This window comes from Gasterosteus aculeatus, chromosome 5, assembly GCF_964276395.1.
Source record: "Gasterosteus aculeatus chromosome 5, fGasAcu3.hap1.1, whole genome shotgun sequence".
NCBI lineage: Eukaryota > Metazoa > Chordata > Actinopteri > Perciformes > Gasterosteidae > Gasterosteus > Gasterosteus aculeatus.
Window position 1 is genome coordinate 10,080,501 of NC_135692.1, and position 22,203 is coordinate 10,102,703.

The window sequence follows — 22,203 nt, forward strand, 5'->3', positions numbered from 1 at the left end:
TGCAGGTTCCAGAACCTGTTCAAGTTTTTTTTGTTTTGTCAGCAGCTGTTTTTTTAACTGTCAACCAAATGGTGCAGTAAAAGTGAGTGACGGGCATTGCACATTTTAGGAGATCCAAGCCAAAAATTTACAATCTTGGGAGAAACACGGCCAAATGCCTCATCTGTGGTCAAGGACTCGTCCACCACTAAAGCTGAATGCTACTGCAAACCCCCCAAAAAACCCAACATGACACACAACACTCATTCCAGCGTGATGCTTCTGCTACAAACATCGGAAACTCACTTTAAACCCAAAATTGATTTTGTTCAGTGTGACACAGATTGCAACCAAGTGGACCTGGAGTTGAAAATGCTTTCATCCACCAATGAGTAAACAGCCTGAACGTGGACAACGTTCCACACCAGCTTTGGACTATTTGACAGTACTCGACCCCCCAACTCCAACTCAATCACGTCAATCACGCCGCGTACCTCGCTGTGTAATTGGACTGGCGCCTGCAGGGCACCGTGTTGCGGACACACGTGCCGGTGCCCGGGTCCACGTTCTCGACCATGACGAAGGGATGCTCCTCCAGCGTGGCCACGGTCAGGTGACGGTCATCGGACACGTGCTCCAGGAAGCTGCCGTACCGAGGCCAGACCGGGTAGCGAACCTGGAGGATCCCTTGAGCGTACGTCCCGACCTGGAGAGGAGGAGAGCGACGAGTGTTATCCTGCACGTGTTTTTCAACCCTCTCTGCGTATCGACCCTTTCCCTTTTCACCTGTCTCGTCTTTCCCTACTACACAGGGTGAGTGGGTTTTTTAAATTATTATTTTAAAAAGAGAAATTTGCATGTGCTGACCTGGAGGGAGAGAATTAAAAGATGAAAGATGAGGAGAGTTCATTAATGCATGAATGAGAAGCAAAAACCCCAGAATATACAACAAAGAGTAACTGGCTGCATGACATTAATAATACATCCCAGCATATGTTGCTTTCAATCTGCGTTCATTTTGACGACCGATTGATCAGTAATTCACTTTCTTCTGTTAACGTGATTAACAAATTAAAATGTCACTGTTTATTAATGGGAACTGTTCCAGCAATTAGTGTCATTTGTCAAGTGTGTTAAAAATTATACTAGTATGAGTAATATTAATATTTGCTCCTGTGGAACTTATTTAGAAGAGAAATGACGCAAAAAAAAACTTTTCAGAACTGGGACTCATAACATTTGGGAGTGGCCCACAAAATGTCAAATAAGACAACTCAATTTTTTTGTGAGTTGCCTAAACGAAAGAAAATTAGCTTCTACATTCCGATCACATCTGGCTCCAACTCTGAAGTCACAGGAGATAACTTGAGCTTTTCAATAAATCAGACAGAGCAAATTTGTACCAGAATTGCTATATAATGTCAGATCACACAATGAGTAATCGGCATTAGTGTTGGCACTAAACTCAGTAAAAACGCGCTCTGCGAGAGCCAGGACGGTTTGTCATATCAGCCCCACCTAATGAGCCACGCTGAGCTGACTTACTGCGTGTGAAACTCGCTCCCTCGCCGCTTTAATGAGACCGCTCTTTCATACCGACTCTTGATTTGTTCTCCTGCTAACGTTCTTCCTTAGTCATACATGGATGGATTACAAATCTTGAAGGTACAGTACGCTGGGCGCAAGACGATCATTTTTTTTCCCTCAGCACCATCTGTGAAGATCAGTCATTTCGATCCGTCTTTTATGGGACGTCTCATCGTCTCGTGGAGGATCTTAACAGAAGCTCTGTCATCCTCACACTGTTGGGGAGGTGCAACAACTTTTATTGGTTATTCCATCTTGGGTCAAAGCACAGTTTGAGGATCTTGGAATTCATTAACTAGTACTTCATGTTAGAAATTTAAAGAAAGTTCTTTATTAGATGTGTTTCTTTAACTTCTTCCCAAGGCAGCAAAGTCCAAATAATAAAGTGGGAAATATACAGCTGTCTGTTTGATGGATGTCATAAAAGGTGATCAAAGTCAAACAATCTATAAATCAAAGCTGGATTTTATTGAATCAATGTATTTGAAATGAATATTTATGATGCGTTCATCATGTCAAGTTGTGAGCAGCAGTCCCTCATTATTTGGTATCTGCTGTCATTTCCCTTTTCCCAATTCATTTAGCTCAATGTCAAAATTGCTGATTGGAGGTTTATCCCCTGTTCAGGATGTGAGGACCTTATTAAAGGGTTATTAAAGGTGGGAAAATGCACCCTGGGGGCATTCTGATCCTTCCGGTTGTGATACAGACCTCATCTCAGCAGATATTGTGAAGCTGGTCTGTTTTTTGGACCTTTTTGAAGCTTCTCTGCTGCATAAACCTTTCTCATTGAAATCGAATTTGAACACAAGATAACACATTTTTATTATAGCTTACCTGCATCTGGCCGACCTCGTGCAAGAGTTTGTTCTTGACCAAGACCAGCAACCTGGATTTTGTTAATTGGTTTAATCTTAAACATATTTCTGGAAATGTAATTTCAACTCCTCTTTTAGCTCTAACTTTGGTCTCCACCAAAATACACTGAATACTATCTACTACATTGACGGGCTAATAGCTTAATCACCTATTTCCGTGTTAGTTGTTGTTGTTAGTTTTTGAACCGCACACGAGCAGCTTCGCCACACCTGCACACGAGGACGCGAGGAACCGATGAAGAGTTGGCTGCACATGCGTTAAGATCTACACACACACATACCAACCAAAACCTCCACTTCAGCACAATTAAACATCATGTTGACACACACGCGCGCATACATTCACACCAGCCAGTAGGTGACATTGATGTAGCAGGTTGGTCTCTCCAGGCCAGAAATAAATGAGTTCAACTGTAGCTGTGAGATTATGTTCAGGTTGTCGGGGGGTCGCACTTCTTTAATATACCCTCGGGCTTTGAAAAGTGTGTGTGTGTGTGTGTGTGTGTGTGTGTGTGTGTGTGTGTGTGTGTGTGTGTGTGTGTGTGTGTGTGTGTAGGTGTGTGTGTGTGTGTGTGTTTGTGAAAAAGGGGTAAGAAAAAAAAACGGCTTTAACAGTAAACACATTTAAAAAAAGCATTGATTTGAAGCTAAACGACTACAAGACTTCAACCTTCAAATCTAACATCTAGGTGAAGCGTTCTAGATTTGATTTTTAAGACACACAGTTTCCCTCCACCAGCTTAATTCATTTTTTTCTTCTTTGTTAAAATACAGACTTCACATCCCCAACACAAGAGGCATAAACTAGTTAAATCCTGCCAAATTATGTGAACAATTTATGGGTTTTTAAACTGTGAGATATTACATAAATTTATTGTGCACGATATGTTGACCTGTTGGGGAGCTACAGGCAATAACAATGGAATCATCTTTTCACAGTAAACTTTGGGTAAGAACTTTATCTGCATAAACAACAATAAACATAAAATTAGTTGTTTTCCCTAAAACTAACCTGAAACCTGAAGGAGAATTGTCTATCAAATACTGCTACAAAATATCACTGTTCTCGATCTGTGAAACCATAAAGCTCTGTGTACAATAAAATAAGACAAATATCGTGTTTCTGGTGACCGGTACCTTGTCCCAGAGTCTGTCTCGGTCCAGAGCGACGATGACCATGGAGGGATTGGAGAGGAAGCCTTGATTATTGAATGACAGATCTTTCCTTTCCCACGTCACATTCAACATGTGCCTGCGACCCACAGAAACGGTTAATAGATTCAGAAGTACGTCGCCTGCAATCATGAATTGATTTGATTCCACGTAGCCGCAACATTTGCATATCATTTACACAGATAAACACACACTATGATCACCACCTAATTAAACCTAAAGCTCCGCTGCAGGGCTTAATGCAATGAGGGAGACTGGAAGTAGCTCATTAGGGAATGAGACAGGCAGCTGATTGGTGGAGGGCACAGTGTTCCTCCTGAGTAAATGTCCTGCCTGTTAAGGTGTATACATCCTCGACACACCGTTGCTATGAATAATGAATCCAGGTCAAATTGCATTTCAGAACAAAAAGTACAAACTTAACTTAACCTTCATGCAGCGTATCTGAAGTTGTACTTATTTGTGCGTCAGTGTTGATCAGGCTATTAGGAGTTGTCTCACTTACTTCACCAGGAGGATCATGCGCCTGGGTGCGTGAGTGTGCATCTCTGTCCTGCATTCAAACTGCATATTTGGGGTTTTCACCGTTATGGCTGCATGGAAGCGGTGACTCACACTTGCGAAACACCTTTCGGTGCCTGTTTTATTCTACCATCACGCAGGAAGCCTGCCTACTCCTCAGGGGGCCGTTAAAGGTAACACACAGCTGAGAGCTCTATGACCCCCTGCCATTACCTTTATCGCACAAAGGGGGGGGGTGTTAGAAATTGGAACAACCAGTACACAACCAGTACACACACTGCTGCATCTTGCCACTGCTAAGCGGGCAAAAAGCTTGGCGATTTCCATTTTGTTTTAAATGGCTTTGCTTGCAGACGAGTGTTTTCCCCGGCACCTTCCCATTTGTCATTGCTGACAAAAAGTCTGACTTACCTGAACAGAGTATTGTTGTCTGAGTGTTTAGCCATTTTGTTGCAGTTGCCGTGTCCCTCGGGAATGAACCCGTACTGATTCTTGAAGCTCTCGGCTCCTTTCGCTACGATGGCAACACCTTCCCTCACTCTCTGCCGCAAGTTCTTCCTCCACTGGTCCGTAATCACGCCAATAACGCCGATGGGGAAGCTGACGGGTGGAGGGAACTCGGGGTTGCCGACGGCCTGACTGGTGAGCATCCAGATGTAGCCGGGCCCCAGCAGACCCACCTCAGCTGCCTGTTGAAACAGGTACTGCGCCTCCTCAAAAGAGCAGTACGCCATCAGCACCTGAGAATCCACCTGCGGACAGAAAGGAGGAGAAAAACACTGCCGGCGCTGCTGTAGGTCACGGGGAGCCTGTAGCACCAGATGTTCCTCTGCACAAACCTCAGCTGACAAAAGTTTTGTTTCGCTAGGTGGGGATTTGAGCTTTGCAAAATGAATGCGACACAATCAAAACACAGAATTTTAGATTGCGTCACACAGATTGCATGTGTAGTGACAAATCATTTTAGACTAAATTGTTGTGTTCTTTGGCTTAACCTCTTTTATCACATCTGTTATTTTTCCCTCATTTTAATTAAATGATTTGCACACATATTAAGACATATTTATTCATTTAAACAGATTAAAATGTAACAAAGTCACACTTACATTGAAACGTTTTAACAGTTTCATATATTGTTGAATATAAATTAAAACAGAAACTCTGGGATGCTCATGTGGAGCCCAATCTCTGCTACATCTCAGCTTACCTGCTGCAGCAAGCGTTTGGTCCTTCCGTCATTCGAGCCAACAGACATTTCCAGGGTCAAGATATCCTGTAGATTCCACAGGAAATACGAGGTGTCCGTGTAGGACTGAATTATATCTACAAAGGTGTCGTATCCCGGTAGCAAACTGGTTATCACTGCAAACTCGCCCCAGTCGTACTCTTCCATTAGCTGAAATAGAGAAAGAAGACAAAAAATATCGAGGTCATAAAAATGTGGCAATTAAGAATGATTGTGAAGGAAAAATCAGTACTCCAGGCTGATGTCTGTTTTGTATGGATCAATTGTTGTGTCCTTCTATTGCAATCTGTATTATTTATGGTTCATGAATAAAGAAATGTGGTATCAATCTTCCTAACTGATTAAAAAAAGTTTATTCTCAGTTAAAATGCCCAAATCAGAAGGAATTTCCCCCCTGATTGTTGATTGTTACACTGTGTTAATCAGCCAGAGAGGTCCCACTTGTCAGGCTTAAACATGTAACCATTTTATATTAGATTTTAATACCTAAAAGGAGGTTTAACGGACAGTAAAGATGCGTCTCTGTACCTTAAACATGCTGATAATCTGCTGCTCCAGAGATGCTCCCATTTGCAGGAAGGAGGATCCTTCAGTCTGAAAACAGTGAGAGAGTCACAATGAGGCAAAGGGTCAAGGAAGCAACTCTGGGTTCTGATTTGCTCAAAGAGGCTTCAGAATGTGGAATATTTGGGGGGGTTTTAAAGAGTTTTTTCGAAGCTTGATTACAGTTTATTCTTATCAAAGCTACTTCCCATGGATTTGACCTTAAAAATCATTTTAGCGAACGCATCAGGATTTCTGATTTGTTTACACGGTAGAATATCTTGAATAAATCAGCAAATGCTCACCTGCTCGTTTTTTTAAGCACCTCTTAAAACGGTGGTGCACAACAATTAATGGTGTTTTTTTGTTGTTGTTTTTTCTAAACGTGATAGTATACCAACACATATATCTGTAAAGATGCAGCTGCAGAGTTATGTGTGTTATGGAAACAGTCAGCATGACTACATATAACGGTTTCCACCTTCATTGTCGCTCTCGTTTGATGACGGACCTTTGGTTTATCCGCATTCCGCCTCTTTCTGCTACAAGTGTCTCCGTTCTGCAGGTATCAATCCTGCTGCTCTCCTTCCGTCAAGGACAGGTGGTCCAATGTTTAAAGAGTGTGTGTCTGTTTTTATACGTTTGCGTACTCGTGCGCCGTGTTGACGGATGAGCTGGACGTTATTAGAGCCTGCTAAACCCGCGTCCTTCACATATCATTAAAATAAAGTAGGCCACGGGGATGAGATGAGGGGTATTAGAGAGGGACGGGATATAAACACAAAGAGCGGAAATCTTCAACTGATAAAGAAATGCCTTATTTGTGAGATGACGGTAACCTTTTTAAATTAAGTCAGCTAGCAACACTAAGACAAGTTTGTATCAGGATAAAAATTCTACAAATTAAAAAAATACATCCTTAGACTTTTAGGTTATATATAATTGACAAAAACATAACCTATGAAATAACGTAATTAAAAAAATATTTTAAATTGTCATTCAAATTTACAAACAGAGCCTGGACAGTTTTGTACCCGAATACGCACAGAAAGAAAAACATTCAGCAGAACCCATTTGGACAGATTCAGGTGAATGTCTTTCACAGACTGAACCCTGTCTTTTTTAGATGGGACTGTGTAATAAAAGAACTTGGATGGAAAATCTAAAGGACTGTACAGTGCTGCAGGCTAAAGGTGGACCTCTGATGTAAGCATGTGCAAGACCATGCAGGACCTCAGAAGTTGTATATTGCGATATTCAGAATTTCATTCGATAACGGACTGCGAGCTGGTGCAAGATGGCGAGGATCAGGGAAATCTTTTATTATATTATTCTGTACACTGTTCAGATATTATTTCATATTCAGTAAAGTTAGTGCAGTAAATCTAAAATACAGTTACACACATGCATTAAGAGAGAAGTCATGCATGAGGGAGCAGAGCAGGAGAAAAAGAGGGGGGGGTAGTGTTAAACTGTCAAGTGCCATTCGGGACCAGGTCTCAGATCTTCACAATCTGTTCTCATCTCGAGAGGCGAGCAACTGTCATATCTACTTCCTGTTGCTCTTTTCCTCTCTCCCCAAGCGCTGAGGTTCTACTAAACTCCAGAGAGCCAAGAAGCCCGAGGAGCAACACAACAATATCCCAACCGGCACTCTTTTGCTCAATTCTACCAGTTTTATCTGCGTGTGAGCGTGTTTCAGTCTCACCGCTGGAGGCTTGAACTCCAATGGACTGAATGCGCTGTGCACAAGTGGATGTAAAAAAAAAATAGGAGTCACTAAATGCATTAAAGAAATGGCCTTGGCAGCTCCGGTTAACTAAAGCGGAGACGGATCAGAAGGAGACGGTCCAGATAGAACGACCTGTGAGTATTGACTTCTATGGGACAAGTGGACACGTAACACACGTTGGTTATTTTTCTCCACAATCCAGAGAGTAAATATCGATCCCATTTTTTCACAAACAAAATACCATCCAAACATTCTGAAAACTAAAATGACATTTTTCTAAGACACAAAGCCAGAAATAATTGACTCGGCTTGAGACACAGAAGATCAGGGAACAAACACAACTTGGTAAATCTTTTTTTATAATGCTAAATATCCACAACACTTCAGGACGAGTGGCAGTGTGTGGCGCGGAGGCGACCACGTCCGTTTAGGAAGCAGGAAGCGCATGGCAGCTTTTAACACGCTGTCTGTCTCTGCTGCAGACCATTTTAGACTCCAGATGTGACAGAGGAGTGTTGAAGTGCGTCATTTCAAGCGGTGTAATTAAAATCCAATTAGTTTTGTCTGAGCTATTAAACAAGCAAATAATATATGTAACTCCCTCGGGCAAAAATGTGTTTCATCATCCAATTAGCGGCGTCTTAAATTGTGAAAAATCCAACCAGCAAATGTCACGAAACGCATCAACTTTTTGCCTTCACGGTGAAATCGAGCAAAGAATTACAAGAAAACTATCTTCTTTTTTCGCGTCTAACTCACAGGTTCACAATAATAATATACACCCTCTCTCATTCTCCCCTTCCAGGGCCGCCTTCCTCTCGCCACGTTGGCAGTGAGGCTGTCACACGCCGGCGTAATTAGCGGCCCTGCTGCAGGAGCGTATGGTAATGTGACAGGGAGACGGCGGACACGGTGGTTGCTCACACTCTGCGCTGCCACCCCCCCCAACCTGTCGCTGGAGAGACTCGTGAGGGTCAAGCACACACGGACACTTTGGACTCAGATACGTCCACTCATGTGCATAAAAAGACAAGACCTGGCAGGTTATAAAATACTTAATCATTTTATCCAGCTACAACAGTGATGATCTAATAATGAATGCTGTGCTGTATCCACTGAAAAGTCTTAATTCTGCATATTACTGACTAGTTTTCCTTCTGATCACACTTTGATTGTAATCTACAATTTCTACCACTGGACCTTTTACACATTCAACTTGGACCTTTTACACATTTGGTTCCATTTCTATGAATGTAAAATATATGAAAAGACACAAATTTAACAAGGTTTCGGCAATGAAGTTATACACTTCATACAGAGGTGGAGCTTTGAGTCAAATGCCAAAAGCTCACGACAAAAATGCAGATGCAATAATAATCAAGTCACACAATCACTTTAGCGTGTTAGCATGCTAGTCAGACATTTTTTAATTGGCACCTACCACAGCTTTTGAACTGTGCCTTTTGTAAATAAAAAAAAGTTCCATATCTATTGGGTGTAAATACATTTGTTACAGGTGTTGACCAATGATATATTTCTCTATTGTATCCTCCAAAAAATCCTCCTGGATCTTTTGATCGGACACGTCTGTTTTACCCGACCGTTGCATAAGCAGTTCAACTGACCACCTATTGGAAATTATAAGCCTCACCAGTAAGTAGCTTTCATTCCCAGCCATTTAAAAAAAAGCAGTTACTGGTGGGAATACTGGGCTCCGACTCCGGGCTCCTCGTGGCCTGCTTATGGAGTTTCTGGACCATTAAGCCAAGAGAGAGAGAGAGAGAGAGAGAGAATTGAGAAAAGAAGACAGAAGGATAAACTTAGAAAGCGGGTCATTCCGGCCGCAGAAAGAATCCCCCCGCACCCAAAAAATAAACTGATTGAATGAACCTCATTGCATGATTTCGGTCCATTGGCACTGAGTGCGACCGTAGACGGCAGCCAGCACTCCTCTACTGACAGCTTCGAACTGTAATAAATGGAGTCGTACGCTCGTACAATCCGTCTTAACAGTTTCTTTGCTTTAAAAATCCATTGTGTGCAGACTTAAAAAGCCACTTTTGTTCCTGTCTGCTGGCAAACGCACCAAGCCGTCAGCTTTGTTTATTCCAGGCTTCTAAAACCGCCATCACTCAACACTGGATGAACAGATAAATGGATTCTGAGTGATCAAACATCCGCTGTGTCTTTACGTTTACTCTGATAATACCTACGAGTTGTCATTGGTAGCTACATGTTCTCTCCCAAAATGTCTCACAGCAGACCTAAGATAAATATTTATTACAACCTCATTATTTAACAAATTGTACTGGTTTTACAATATCACTATGTTCTTTTAGAATTCCTATTGAAATCATTCATCTCCAAAAACTCGGCCTTATTTCAAGCTTAGCAATGAAACGCTTTCTCAATGGTGTATTGTAGCTTTCTAAGGGAAGTTTTATTGGTATTATACAACACGTCGTAACTCCCAACTCATCAAGTGTGGACACTTATGCTCTGGGTACCCAAATAGCAATGGCCAAATGATTATGGTTCAATTGTTGTGTTACTTGTGTCTAATGCGTTGGTCCAGTAAATTGAACGCTCCGCAACCAAAGGTGTTTAACGCTGTATTTTCCTAAGATTGTATGTCAGATCACTTTGGTGCAGACAAGAAAAGCACAGCGACTGGATGAAATGCTGTTAACTTGGTTAATTTGGTTAATTTGATCTACATATAACCAAAGTTTTCTCTGAGGCTGAAGTCTAAATGTCTAAAATGCGACACACATGTACACATTTCAAGCCAAAATAATAATAAATGGGAAATTTAGTTTTAGGCAAATGTTTGTTAAACAGGAGCAAGTTGTGCATTTTTTGTGGAGAATTAGATACATGCCCGATGCTCTATGGTGAGAATGAAGTTGGTGTATTTATTAACTCCAAATAATCTACAGTGTGTGTGGGTGTGTGTTTGTTGTAATGAGGGAGCAACCAGCGTAACACATGTGGCTCATTAATCTGTTTGTTTAAGGTCGGGTGGAAAAGAGGAATAAGATACATCAGGTTACAGGGGCACTTTAGTGTTTTGGTCTTTTCCTGACATTTGACGACAATAATATATAATATATAAGAGCATAGTAGTGTGCGGACACCTGTCCACATACTTAAATGCACTTTTTCAATTGCTCGATCATTGGAATTTTCAATGCTAAAGCACCCAATAATATGTTTAGACAATAACGCCCTTCAAAAATATGGGGAGAGTTGTTGTTCTTTTGGTGTGAAAGACGTTCACCCCACCGTTCTAACACACTAACACATTTGGGGTGTACTGGAGCGGCGACTGCGCCAGGCCGATGTCCTTGTGGCCGGATGGTGGATGTAGCAGCGGGTGAATGTCTGCAGGTTTGGGGAAACACAGTCACATGTGCTGGTTGTTTGTATCCTTTTGGCCATTTAGTGTTCAAGCAAGCCAGAACGCACACACTGACAAAACACTCTGAACCTCTGATTTCCAACTCGGCGGAGAGATGCATCACAGGGTGTTTTTCAGGCCCCACTGAATAGTCTTTCTGGCTTTACTCAGCCGTTCCGTGCGCTCTCTCATTTCCTCTTCTGTGCCTCCGCGTGATGTTCGCGTGCCTCTGACAAAAGACTCGCTTCCTCTCCTCCCTTCAATCTTTTCATCTTTGTCTCGATTCCCTCCTTCCTCGTTGTTTGCAGTTTAGAGATCACTGAGACGGGAACCATAAATAGGCGGCTCGGGCAGGGCGCTGCTTCTTTTTCAAACCGCCATCAAAGATATTCATCATCATCAGGCTATTGATAATCAAGCACTATTGAGGTCTTTTATTCCCTGCACTCACGCACGTATATATCTTTCTCCGTCCCATCCACCTGTCCCATTGTGCCAGACACCTCAGACAAGCTTCTTTTTTTTTCCTCCCTCGCTGCCGACACCAAAGGAGCACATAAGAGAGCGAGAGAGCGGGCCGAGGGGGAGTGCGAGGGAGGATGGCTGAATGAGGCCTCCGACAGGCAGGCCCGGCCTCGGAGGAGAGTGCTTTACGCTTTGTGCTATATAGAGAACTGTCACTCAACACTTTGGGCTCGTCAGACAACCGGTGGCTCACTACGAGAGACGTGTTCCCGTCTGTGCATTTGTCTTTTGTCGCTGTCAAGCAGAGAGGTTAAATGACCCGGGCTGAATCCAGCGCTCGCCTCCGCAGAATACAAACCTACGGATTATAAAATTGGACATTGTTGATAACTGACAAACTTTCCAGAGGTTCAGAGATTCATACTGCCAATCAAAAGCACATCTGGGGTAAATACAAACGCCTAAGGTAATGTAAGGTGAATTAGCAAGAGGAGGAAGGTTATGCGAGGCGGAAAAATAAAAGAAAAAGACGAGTTTTTGTATTTTTGGGGAGAATAATGAGATCTGTGGGGGGCCTCAGACTCCTGAAGGGTGTAATTAACAGTTTAATGGGGTCCTAAGAGTTGAGAGGAGAACGGGCCTCTTGCTTCTAGCCACAAGCGTAATGAATTCAGATGGACAAAAACACAGCGGTAAAAAACTTAATCACAATGTGTCAAAGAGTAAAAATGAGAGAGAAGCAGTGGAGAGAGACAAAAAAAGAAAAACACAGAGGAGAAAAAGAAAAAGAAACAAGAAGGACTATTTCCCTCACGAAAGAGGGAAGGGAGACTTATCAGCGAGACAGTTAAACGCCGCCTTCAAGCAGCTGTCAGCCGAGCTTCATCGAAGCATCTTTCTGCTCTCCCTGTCTGTTCCTCACTCCAGCTTCACGGCCCCGAAAAAACAGCAAATCAATCACACACTCCTGCAGCTACAACTCCTCCCGTTTAATACCCGTCTGTGACGCGACATCTGCGGATACCTTTTGATTAACAGGAAGCTGATAAATGCAACGCGCTGTGTTTTACAAAATGTCACGGGGGGGGAGAGGGGGGGGGCCGGAGATCCAACACTCGGAGGCACATCATTCTATTCATTTTGCCTCTGATGGCGGAAAGGTGCAGGGATGCATCCCGTCTGCGTGTGTTGTAATACGTGAGGGTGTTCATTTGCATGTGTCTTCCTATGTGTGAGAATTGGTTCTATAAATAAAAGGTGTTGATGCCGGCAGTTAAGCAATTAAAGGAAGGAAGGGGAGACGGGCGGAATGCATGCAGCGCTATAGCGGAAGAAGCCATGGAGCCATTTCGCAAGTCAAAAGTAGAAAGTGTGGATGAATCCGTCTGGTGTCATCAATCTTCTTTTTTACAACGGACTACGCAGCTCGCTGCTCTCCATATATCCATTCATCAATGAGAAGCACGTTAAATCATAGCAGGAAAAAACGTGCTGCTCTCCAAGAGCGGCGGGAGGATTTATTGAGCCGTAGATTGCCAGAAGCATTTGTCTCCCCTTCGCAAAGTTTTACTCCCCAAAAAATCAAGACCTTTCCCAGCCGGGGATTAAGGGAGCTGATGAGGGTTTACGGCGGCAGACTTCGCTGATAATTCACCGATCTGCATTGCTCATATCTAAATATTTGCATGCAGCGAGTTGCCAGCCAAAGTAGGTTTCACCGCTCTGACCTAGTTAAGGTGTTTTAAGTTGAGTGAAGAAGAGTTGTGACAAAGACGGGAGGCTGTGAAGCTGCTGCTTGCTGCTGCTGTGTCACATGACAGGTTGTTGTTGTCCTTAATACAAGGATCTGTTTTTCCCTGCTTCCTAAATTTGTAATTCCTAACGTTTGTGTCAAATGTTACATCAACAACACTTTTTCGTGTGGCAGACCACTCTAGCTCCGGGTTCCCCGGACAGGCTGATTATTTGGGCAGCACCTTGTACGGTATGACAACTGCAGAGCCGCCACTGATGCCCACGATCGGCAGAGCTGTCTGAGTGGAGAGGAAGTCCAGGATCTGCGCCACCTCGGCCACCTGAAGACACAGGAGACGGGTTCAGAGAAAGGGGACAGTCAATATTTTCAGTTCGGTCCAGTTGTTACAGTTGTTAAAATGTTGTTGGAGAAAACAGAATCAAATATTTGTGTTGGTACGATTTTTTTTCAAATCTGAAAAAACAAAATTACCCTACTCATCACTTGGTTTTTCTTTACGTCCTTGAACATTCTAAACATTAGTTTAAAAAAATCCTAGTTTCAAGTCTTCGATACTGTTTTCATTTCGTAAACGATGGTCCCATTCATGGGGAAGCAGGATGTTCTTTAAGGTCGCGTTGGAAGTTTAAAGTTTCAATTCACAGAGCGTTGATCCCTCGAGGAAAGTTTGTAAAAGTTAGGTTGGCTAAAAAATATCTTATTTATTTTAGTTGAACTTCATTCATGTGTCACTTTTGGTTAAAAAAAAACAAGAGAACAAAAGACAAAATGCAAACCAATGGGGCACTTAACATTGACTACATCCAACTCTTATGTACAGTCTATGCTTACATCAAACATGGATGTGAATTAGTTTGAATGGATTTATAAAGAAATGAATATATTCATGAGGTACTAAAGTGTTGTGCTAAAATTTAGAAAATAATGGACATGCATCGGTAGCAAAGGTTTTGCATTTTGAAGAGTAGATGTTACTTTTTAGTTACACAGCTTAGTAAAATATTTTTATCAGTAAAAGTGTACTTTCAATTCAATCATCCCTCTCCTAATTGGTAAGATCAAAGTAATAAAAAAAAATGCAATATTTACATTTTACCTTTACAATTTGATGTCACTTCTACCCTTTACAAACAGAAAACTAATCCGACACCATAATTTAATTATGGCACAGAAGTAAAAAGCTTTGCATCTCAATGAATTTGACTTTGCAAACCACTTTATTATTCAAGCTGTAAGTACAGAAGGGTTTGTTTTTTTACTTAAAAATGTTGCCTTGAGGGGCGGCACGGTGGCGTGGTGGTTAGCACTGTCGCCTCACAGCAAGAAGGTCCTGGGTTCGATTCTGCCCAGTGGCCTTTCTGTGTGGAGTCTGCATGTTCTCCCCGTGTCTGCGTGGGTTCTCTCCGGGTTCTCCGGCTTCCTCCCACAGTCCAAAGACATGCTCTGGGGATCAGGTTAATTGGGGACTTTAAATTGCCCGTAGTTGTGTGAATGTGAGTGTGAATGGGTGTGTGTCTCTGTGTTGCCCTGCGATTGGCTGGCGACCAATCCAGGGTGTACCCTGTCTATCGCCCGAAGTTGGCTGGGATGGACTCCAGCCCCCCCGCGACCCTGTGTGCAGGATAAGCGGTTTGACAATGGATGGATGGATGGATGGATGTTGCCTTGAGCCGATTAAGGAAAAATAATGTGGGCTGATTGAACACAACCACTCTCGGGAGGATGCTTCAGCAGAAAAATAACTAATAACCCGTGTTCACCTGAGTGTCGGCACCAGCGCCCACATCGTCCTCGAACACCACGCCGTGTAGCTTCTCCATGGCCATGGTGTCGCAGAGACGCGTCAGCAGGTCTCGGGGGTTGGTGTCGTTGACCAGCACGATCACAGGGCTGACCACGATGGGCAGGTCCACAAAGTTTTCCCCGCCGAGGCGACCTCTGACCTCATTCTGGTAGCTGGAGCCGCTTAACACCACAGCCACGTTGATAGATGGGTGGAGGAGGAGCGGTCGGGCCTCCAGCCGGAGCGGGGAGGTGAGGAGGAGGATGAGGAGGAAGAGAGGAGGCCAAGGAAAGGGAGGAGGATGTCCCCTGGGAACGACCATGTTGGTGGCCTAGTGCCTGGAAAGGACGTGCAGAAAGAGGGTGAGAGAGAGAGAGAGAGAGCAAGTCAGACATAAGAGCTGCTCTACTTTTACGTTTTTGACCTTATTTGTCCTGTATTAGCCCTGCATTTAGTGTCACGGGGAAAACGTGTGTGTGTGTGTGTGTGTGTGTGTGTGTGTGTGTGTGTGACACAGCGTATGCAAGTATTGCACGCATGTAATCGTCCTTAATCCAGCCACCAGTGTCGTGACTGTACTCACTTCTGCGTCCCTATGTAGCACGCACACTAAACACACACACACACACACAGACTGCCAGTGTGTGTGTTTGCCAAGATGCCAAAACTGTCACGCTGATTTTCAACCCTCGTCGCTGGGATTACATTACATTACTTCAGCCCGCAGATGCGGTGATGTCCTCAACCTTTCCCCACAGAAAGTGAAAAAGATTTGACATCAACTCAACATCAATGGCTGGTGAAAATGTAGGATTCCAAATCCAATCACATCATTATCTAGTTGTCGAGGTTGGTGGCAGGTTTAACACAAGTTGTATCACCTTAGATGAACAAACACCATCTGGAGGAGTTGATTCGATTTACATCAATCATAAATAATTGTGGACGGCTTACAATGCATTATGATTCTAGATACAGTAAGACACAATAAGTTGTGCTTATTTTTGTTGTGCATCGACCATATCGCTCACAGCTACAGGTCACGTTTACTGTCCACATTTGCAACCGGAACAAGCCTCTTCAATCAGATGAAGGCTGTTGAAGATTTTTCTTTATTTCATCAATACCTTTTTTTAAGCTTTGATAAAGGCAGGTGTGCTTTTTTAGAGCAATATATTGAGAGTGTCGGCCTCATCTGTGGCCATCATGGACGCCTTGATAATTAACAACGCCCCAGCCTTGATTCAAAGCAACACCGGGTTAAATGCGTAAAAATTCCCCTCACCGTTCAAGCTCCCGGCAAATCATCTTTCATTCGTCTTAATACGGTTTTCAGCTCCTGGGCTTTAGGGCCCCTTAAAATGAAATATCTAGTTTGAACCTCATTCCATCTTTGTTATTAGATTCTACTGATACATTAACCTGCAGTCACTAACGGGTTATACCTGAAATGGGGGACATTTAACTGCCTTTATTGAGGATTACATCAAAGATTTGTGCGTTTTCAGACTGTTCTCATTCACTGTTTTCAGCTACGGTGAAAGCAATGTACTATAATTAATGTACATCCCTAAAAGCAATGTGTCTGTCATCCTGTCATCCTTATGATCATGAACCAAGAAACACAAAATAGTCCTCCTGAGAACATTTACAGTTGCTGGAAATTGTTTCGGAGATCGTCATCTTTTCAGAATATATCGTACGATCAGGATACATTGAAAGGTTTACGTGTAATCTTTTGTTTTGAGGATTTTTGGTTCCACAATTCATTTTGTTGAAGATTTCTTCAAGGCTTTCCTTTTATAAAATGAATTATGTATTTAAAACTAAATCTGGCAATGTCATCTGCATATAATGACATTTCAGCTTTAGTATCAAGTCCATAAAGAAATGCATTTATCAGAGGGCACTAATACAGCCACATCTCAAAGTATGAAATATGACTTTCAGAGTTCATGCTGATTTTTTTCTTGCTGCACAACAATTTTTACTGGTTTTCTCCTGTAAAACCTGAGATTGCTCCCCAGTGACCTACGCCAGGATCCTGTTTTTGGACTTCAGCTCTGCCTTCAACACCATCATCCCGTCTCTGCTGCCGGACGAACTCTCCCAGCTGCACGTGCCCGACTCCACCTGCAAGTGGATCACTGACTTCCTGTCTGACAGGAAGCAGCCCGTGAAGCTGGGGAAACATGTCTCAGCCTCTGTGACCATCAGCACCGGTTCCCCCCAAGGCTGCGTTCTTTCCCCTCTGCTCTTCTCCTTGAACACAAACAGCTGCACCTCCAGCCACCAGTCCGTCAAGCTCCTGAAGTTTGCGGATGACACCACCCTCATTGGACTGATCTCCAATGGGGTGGAGTCGGCCTACAGGTGGGAGTCTGACAATCTGGTGTCGTGGTGCAGCCAAAACAACCTGGACCTCAACACTCCAAAGACAGTTGAGATGGTTGTGAATTTCAGGAAGAACGCAGTCCCACCTTTCCCCATCACCACTGTGGATTCCTTCTGTTTTCTTGGCTCCCTCATCACCCAGGACCTCAAGTGGGAGCTGAACAGCTCCATCACACCAAGAAGGCTCAGCAGAGGCTGTTCTTCGTGAGGCAGCTGAAGAAATTCCACTTTTACACGGCCATCATGGAGTCCATCCTCTGCTCCTCCATCACCGTCTGGTACGCTGCAGCCACAGCCAAGGACAAGGGCAGGCTGCAGCGTGTCATCCGCTCTGCAGAGACGGTGATCGGCTGCAATCTGCCGTCTCTCCAGGACTTGTTTGCTTCCAGGACCCTGAAGCGAGCTAAAAAGATCGTAGCCGACCCCTCTCACGGACAAAACCGGACGAGACAACTGTTTGTTCCTGTGTTTTATCCCCTGTGATTGTCTCCCGTGTCCCTGATTGTTTTCACTTGTGTCAAGTCACCTGCACCGTCACAGTGTATTTAACCATGTGTGTCTCTTGTCTCTTGCTGGTTCCTTGTATGTTTTTCCCATGTCGGTGTGTTCCGGTTCCTGTTCCTGTTCTGTTGCTTTGCCTCTAGGCAGTTTTGATTTTGGTAATTAAAGTATTGTTGTGCTCGAGTGTGCGTTTGAGTCCTACTTCCGCCACCCTGACAAACATAAACACAACCACTGCAATCAGCTCCTTATTATCTTTTTAGAATATTTTTTAGGTAAATAAAATAAAGTACAAACGACTGAGTCAAAACATTGGAACTCATTATGAAAAATTGCGTAAGCCTTAAATCCTGTTGTGTTTGTGCACTTACTTTCTAAAATGATAATTGTGTGTGTGGACTGAATGAGTGGCTTGGGCCGTGCACAGGTTTCTATTATTAATATAGACTTTACCAAATGGAGAGCATGTCCATGCTATGTGGGATGAATGTTCCCAGCAGAACTTGAATCTGCCTCCACGTGACTACGTCCAAATTCATCCCACAACGTGTTCTAAATGACCAACAACCAACAACCAACAAGCCCCCGGTGATACATTTTGGAAGATCCTTGTGTGACAGAGCTGCTAAATGGGTGAAAGAAAGTTATGACAGAAAAGTGAGAACCTGTAACCGCCTTGGGTATCCAGGTGCAGAATCTTTCCTGCAGTGCTGATGGGTCCTCTCTCTCTAGCCACGTCAGAAGCACAAATCTCTCAGGGTGATTTACCGGATGATTAAAAAAATCGCAGTCTCTTTTTCAAAAGAACATTGGAAAAAAATATTTTTCCAATAAACTGTTAAATGTAAAAAGGGCTTAATTAAGGTTTTCATGAGCCATTATTGCTTGTCCATAAGAAGAGGACTAACACGTTGCACTCGCAGGTGTCTAAAAAGAGAATAACAATATGATTTTTGCCGTAATGCCTCCTTCATCGCAATTAGCAACACATACACAACATTGATACGTTCTTGGAATAAACATTAATATAGATTATGAGAAATGATGAGGAAATGTGTTGGACCACATGTTGCGCTGCTGGTTTACCACACATCTGCTGGGACTTAGAGCATAGAGAATATTCAGTCATTTAACTACTTAGCCGGGTTATGATGGTCCCTATACTGAGTCCCCGGGGGGGGAGAGGAAATGAGCAGAGAGGATCTACTTGATGGGATGAACCTCATCCCCAGAGAATTATCAACACGACTGCCTTGAACCTTGTTTTTTTTATTTTTTTATTTGCATAGCACCTTCGAAGCTGACTTGATTAAATTAATTAGGGAGCTTGAATCAGTGGGCTAGTATTGGCGTAGTGGACGTCCTTCCTCTCATCAACATATGGCAGCTCTGAGCTCTGACAGTTGCATGAAACATTGAGATTCTCCAGAGCTTAATTTATGCAGACTTCAGATCAGTCTGAAAAATCCCAAAGTAATTCCGCAGCAATGACTTCATCTCCTGATGCTTGTATTCTGACACTGGGAATTCCTTCGGAAAGGTAGAGTCTGCGGCATTTAGGGGGATCTTTTTGCACAGTATAGGTATTATTTTTGTGTATTCATCTGAAAATAAAAATCTCTCTTTTCAAAACCTTAGATTGAACCATTTACATTTGGACACCAACCGGCATATTTCTACAATGGGCCACAATGGACAAAGCGAACCCTGGGGCCCATGGCATTTTTCATAGTTGCTGCTGAGTAGCTGGAGAAATCGCCAGGATCAAGAAGTTTAATCTTAACTGATATTGACTGATCAAATGAACTGGAACTTTGAAATAAACGGAGTACCGTAAAAAGAACAACGTTTGCTTGGATTGTAGTTCAGAAAAAGTAAATATTAATTCATTAGGTGCAAAGAATCCTGACGCTATATTACTTACACATTAAGTCAGATGATAATTGATCATCGTTGTGGTTACAGCTTTTCTCTGCTGCCTCAGACTGGACCAAAAATTAGAAAATGTATTGAGCGACGGATCAAAGAATTGCTGTTTTTTGTATTGCCCCTGGAACCAGGTCATTTGGTAGCACTTTTTGTTTTGTCTCAATTTATTTCAACATTTACCTGTTTCCGAAAAACATCTTTGAGAACGCTGTTAAGTTATATGGGTCGGTCATTAGGGAAAGGATCGCATTGGATGAGTTCCCTCAATTGTCACAACAAGAATAGATTATTGTCTTGATTGAATCCTTTCTAAAAATTAATTGGAACTGACATGGAATACATGAATACTCTTTGAATTAATGAGCCTCTGCTCCTTGTAGCGAAGCCTTAACTGATGTCACAAAAACATATTCACCGTCAACCAGCAAACCAGCACAACTGCTCCTTATTTCCCTATTTTTATTCCTCTATCTGTCGGGTGAGTTGTGGAAGACGAGTTAAGTTGTGAGCGCACACATGCACACATGCCAAACACACACACACACATGAACACAAATAATAAACCTCCCACATATAAATCAAACTCCAAAATAGCCTGAGAGCTTATTATGAAAACTATCACATAGCGTCTGCCACATATACATTCATCATAATTAGAGGCTTTAACTGCTAACATTGCACCCCCCCCCCAATCTCCCTGTGGGTTCCTGCTCTCACACATAAAGATCTGACAGCTTTACAGGAAATCTTTACAAGCCGGACGTAGCAGCCAAGATGAGTGACGGTGACGGGGTGGGGCCATTTCTAGATCGGCTTGCCCCCCCCCGGGCCAATCAGGCGTAAAGCAATCGAAATCTCAATGACACCCAATCCGTGAGCTGAAGCAAATATGCATCCATTCATTCCAACACTTTGTATCGTGTGGCCCATTTGACACCAGTCACAGGACGCTGACGAGTTGTGGACAGTAAAGAAATGTAATGTCCTTCATTGGAACATTTTTCATAAGCTTTTCAGAAGAGAAAGGAGAAAGTGAACCGTTCATCAAGACTTAAAAAATGGATGCAATTTTGAGTTTTTCCATCCATTATCCTTTTTCATTTTGATACCTTTTAGATTGATCACAGTGACACTGTTTGTCACTGTGGTACAAACTGTGGTACAACATGGTATACGATCATAATAGAGAAAATGACAGCTTCAACATGCAGCTCATGACAAATCAATGAGCATTACCAGATAACTGATACAACACTAAAACGCAGCAGCTATAATCCATAAATCACGTTGAGTGAGCTCGCATGTATGAGAGGATTGTGCACACACACACACACACACACTGACACACAGTCCAAACAGGCAAACCTCAGAGAGGAAAAAATGCTAATATGTCCTCTTACAGTAGTTCCTGTTATAGTAACAACTGGCTGCTCTGTTTGTGTCAGCAGCAGATGGGAGCTTTCTCTCGAGGAAAGTCTTCACTCATGAAATGTGAAAGTATCGCTGCACACTCTGTGGTCTCCGCTCATATTCCCCCCTGAGCTGCTTCGTGTGTGTGTGTGTGTGTGTGTGTGTGTGTGTGTGTGACAGACTTACCTGTCCTTTCTGCTGTCATCCAACTTGAACTCCTGCTGCTTCATCCTTCCTTCCCCCGGCTGCTTTCCTCCAAATGTGTGTGTGTCTCTCTCTCTTTCTGATTCCTTTTCACCTGGTGTTCACCTGTCTCCTGCAGGACCTGTAGGAGTACGCGTTTAGACCAAGCCTCCGTGCGGGGATACGCGCGCGCGCGTTTGGCAGCATTGGATGTCTACGCGCGCCCCTCGAAGACCTGACAACGTGACGGCGCGCGTATGCGTGACTCCTCACTTTACCCTCACTTTTCTTTTTCTCTGCGCGTGTCTCCAAATGTAAAAGTGTCCCCGGAGGTGGAGACAGGACACCGAAGAGGAGGGCGACGGCGACGAGGAGCGCGGGAGCGCGCGTATACGGCGGAGCGGCCAGCCGGTGCGCGTAAGTGTGCATGTGTGCACAGACCCACTGTGTTGATCTCTGTCTGTATCCCTCAGGCTCCCCGCCGGGCGGATGAGGAGAGGAGCGAAAGGGGGGGTGGGTGGGGGGGTCAAATGCCTCTTCAGCAGAGGGGCACAAACGCGGGAAAACACTTCAGCGGCGGCAACGCTTCCCCGCCGTCTCCTCCTCTCTCCCCCTCTCCACCTCCTCTGTCTCCCTCTCCCTCTCCCTGCTCGGGGCTAAGGGGCACGGCAGATCCATGGCAAGTTAGACAATCTCACAGGCGGTCGTGATGAGGGGGGGGG

At 43.6% G+C, this 22,203-nt stretch overlaps 1 protein-coding gene across 5 annotated transcripts in view; it reads right to left on the reverse strand.

Moving 5' to 3' along the window:
• The window catches only part of LOC120819441 (glutamate receptor ionotropic, NMDA 2C), a 38,051-nt gene extending 16,204 nt beyond the window's left edge, over nucleotides 1-21,847 (reverse strand). For all 5 annotated transcript variants that reach the window (XM_040176853.2, XM_040176855.2, XM_078103286.1 and 2 more), the window contains exons 1-8: nucleotides 21,485-21,847; nucleotides 15,042-15,402; nucleotides 13,502-13,600; nucleotides 5,914-5,979; nucleotides 5,347-5,535; nucleotides 4,551-4,891; nucleotides 3,582-3,696; nucleotides 474-685 (exon numbers count right to left, since the gene is read on the reverse strand). In XM_040176853.2, the coding sequence (XP_040032787.2) occupies nucleotides 474-685; nucleotides 3,582-3,696; nucleotides 4,551-4,891; nucleotides 5,347-5,535; nucleotides 5,914-5,979; nucleotides 13,502-13,600; nucleotides 15,042-15,386 (1,367 nt within the window). In that variant the 5' untranslated portion in view covers nucleotides 15,387-15,402; nucleotides 21,485-21,847. The remainder of the gene's footprint in view (nucleotides 1-473; nucleotides 686-3,581; nucleotides 3,697-4,550; nucleotides 4,892-5,346; nucleotides 5,536-5,913; nucleotides 5,980-13,501; nucleotides 13,601-15,041; nucleotides 15,403-21,484) is intronic.
• Nucleotides 21,848-22,203: the final 356 nt, after the last annotated feature.